This window comes from Salvelinus fontinalis, unplaced genomic scaffold (genome assembly GCF_029448725.1).
Source record: "Salvelinus fontinalis isolate EN_2023a unplaced genomic scaffold, ASM2944872v1 scaffold_0386, whole genome shotgun sequence".
NCBI lineage: Eukaryota > Metazoa > Chordata > Actinopteri > Salmoniformes > Salmonidae > Salvelinus > Salvelinus fontinalis.
In genome coordinates, this window is record NW_026600595.1 from 83,996 (window position 1) to 86,722 (window position 2,727).

Sequence of the window (2,727 nt, forward strand, 5' to 3'; positions counted from 1 at the left end):
AATGGGACAAGACTTCTCTCTTCGCAGGCTGAGATATAAGGCTCACAGATTCAGTCTGTGGAGGTGTGTGTGTGTGTGTGTGTGTGTGTGTGTGTGTGTGTGTGTGTGTGTGTGTGTGTGTGTGTGTGTGTGTGTGTGTGTGTGTGTGTGTGTGTGTGTGTGTGTGTGTCATACTTTAGGCTCCATCACTGAAATATGGATTATCAGAACACATTGCTGTGTTTTATAGTATCAAGTCATCCAAGCAGAGTAAACAATTACTCTGCTTGGATGACTTGATACTATAATCCACATCCTGATCCACATCCTGATCCACATCCTGATCCACATCCTGATCCACATCCACATCCTGATCCACATCCTGATCCACATCCTGATCCACATCCTGATCCACATCCTGATCCACATCCTGATCCACATCCTGATCCACATCCTGATCCACATCCACATCCTGATCCACATCCACATCCACATCCTGATCCACATCCTGATCCACATCCACATCCTGATCCACATCCTGATCCACATCCTGATCCACATCCTGATCCACATCCTGATCCACATCCTGATCCACATCCACATCCACATCCACATCCTGATCCACATCCACATCCACATCCTGATCCACATCCACATCCTGATCCATATCCTGATCCACATCCTGATCCACATCCTGATCCACATCCACATCCTGATCCACATCCTGATCCACATCCTGATCCACATCCTGATCCACATCTTGATCCACATCCTGATCCACATCCTGATCCACATCCTGATCCACATCCTGATCCACATCCACATTTTGATCCACATCTTGATCCACATCTTGATCCACATCCTGATCCACATCCTGATCCACATCCTGATCCACATCCACATCCTGATCCACATCCTGATCCACATCCACATCTTGATCCACATCCTGATCCACATCCTGATCCACATCCACATCCTGATCCACATCCTGATCCACATCCACATCTTGATCCACATCCTGATCCACATCCTGATCCACATCCACATCCTGATCCACATCTTGATCCACATCCTGATCCACATCCTGATCCACATCCTGATCCACATCCACATTTTGATCCACATCCTGATGGATTGTTGTTTCTATTTGGTGACTTGTCATTTCCTTGAATCCACCCTGCACCAAAGATGGAAAGGGAGGGGTGAGAGGGGGGAGAGGGAAGTAGAGAGAAGGAGAAAGGGAGGGAGAGAGAGGGGGAGAGAATGAAAGAGAGCACCCTGGTGAGAGTCTGAAACATTCTCCTTCTTGTTCGACATGCTGATTAGAGTGGATTTTGACACAAAGAGAGAATTTAGTTTCCACGGAGACCTACCCCCTCCCTCTCTCCTCCTCTCTCTTATTCCCTAACCCTTATAGAACGTACCTCACCTCACCCCAACACTCCCCTCCCCCTCATCTCCTCCCCTCCCCTCCTCTCCCCTCCCTCCCCTCCCCTCCCTCTCCTCTCCTCTCCTCTCCTCTCCTCTCCTCTCCTCTCCTCTCCTCTCCTCTCCTCCTCCTCTCCTCTCCTCTCCTCTCCTCTCCTCTCCTCTCCTCTCCCCTCCCCTCCCCTCCCCCTCATCTCCTCCCCTCCCCTCCCCTCAGAGCTGAGTCATTAGTGGAGACTGGGCGACAGAGGCAGGCTGGGTGGAGGCCTTGGCTACCTGCTTAGACATTCATTGGCGCAGGCTGGCTAAAGCCCCAAAATTAATCACCACCTCCTCTACCTCCTCCTCCACTTCTGTGAACGAGGCCCCTAGTCTGGTCTGGTCTCTGTGTGTCTGTGTTAGTGTGAGTTTACCAGGCTATTCTATCCCCCATCTCCCCCCCCCTCTCTCTCTGTCTCTGTCTCTGTCTCTGTGTCTCTCTCTGTGTCTCTCTCTGTGTCTCTCTCTGTCTCTCTCTCTGTCTCTCTCTCTGTCTCTCTCTCTGTCTCTCTCTCTGTCTCTCTCTCTGTCTCTCTCTCTGTCTCTCTCTCTCTCTGTCTCTCTCTCTCTCTCTCCTCTCTCTCTCTCTCTCCTCTCTCTCTCTCTCTCTCTCTCTCTCTCTCTCTCTCTCTCTCTCTCTCTCTCTCTCTCTGTCTCTCTCTGTCTCTCTCTGTCTCTCTCTCTCTCTCTCTCTCTCTCTCTCTCTCTCTCTCCACACTCTCTGTCTCTTCTGAAAACTGAAAAACACTCTGAATATCATCAATTTGGTTGGATTAGTCAATTACACAGCAATAAGGTGACTTAATCTCATGTTTCTTCACAGAGGAAGATAAATAATGGACACATTGCACTGCAGACAGAATGACTCGAGACAGACTGAACTAAAGGAGAGTAAACAGAATGACTCAGGATGTTCCAGACAGACTGAACTAAAGGACAGTAAACAGAATGACTCAGGATGTTCCAGACAGACTGAACTAAAGGACAGTAAACAGAATGACTCAGGATGTTCCAGACAGACTGAACTAAAGGACAGTAAACAGAATGACTCAAGATGTTCCAGACAGACTGAACTAAAGGACAGTAAACAGAATGACTCAGGATGTTCCAGACAGACTGAACTAAAGGACAGTAAACAGAATGACTCAGGATGTTCCAGACAGACTGAACTAAAGGACAGTAAACAGAATGACTCAGGATGTTCCAGACAGACTGAACTAAAAGACAGTAAACAGAATGACTCAGGATGTTCCAGACAGACTGAACTAAAGGACAGTAAAC

General features: G+C 48.4%; 1 protein-coding gene across 1 annotated transcript in view; it reads right to left on the reverse strand.

The window, feature by feature from the left end:
* Positions 1-223: 223 nt before the first annotated feature.
* LOC129845855 (otolith matrix protein OMM-64-like) overlaps positions 224-2,727 on the reverse strand; it is an 18,221-nt gene continuing 15,717 nt past the window's right edge. The window contains exons 3-4 of the mRNA XM_055913781.1: positions 611-1,156; positions 224-565 (exon numbers count right to left, since the gene is read on the reverse strand). Coding sequence (XP_055769756.1) covers positions 224-565; positions 611-1,156 — 888 coding nt within the window. The remainder of the gene's footprint in view (positions 566-610; positions 1,157-2,727) is intronic.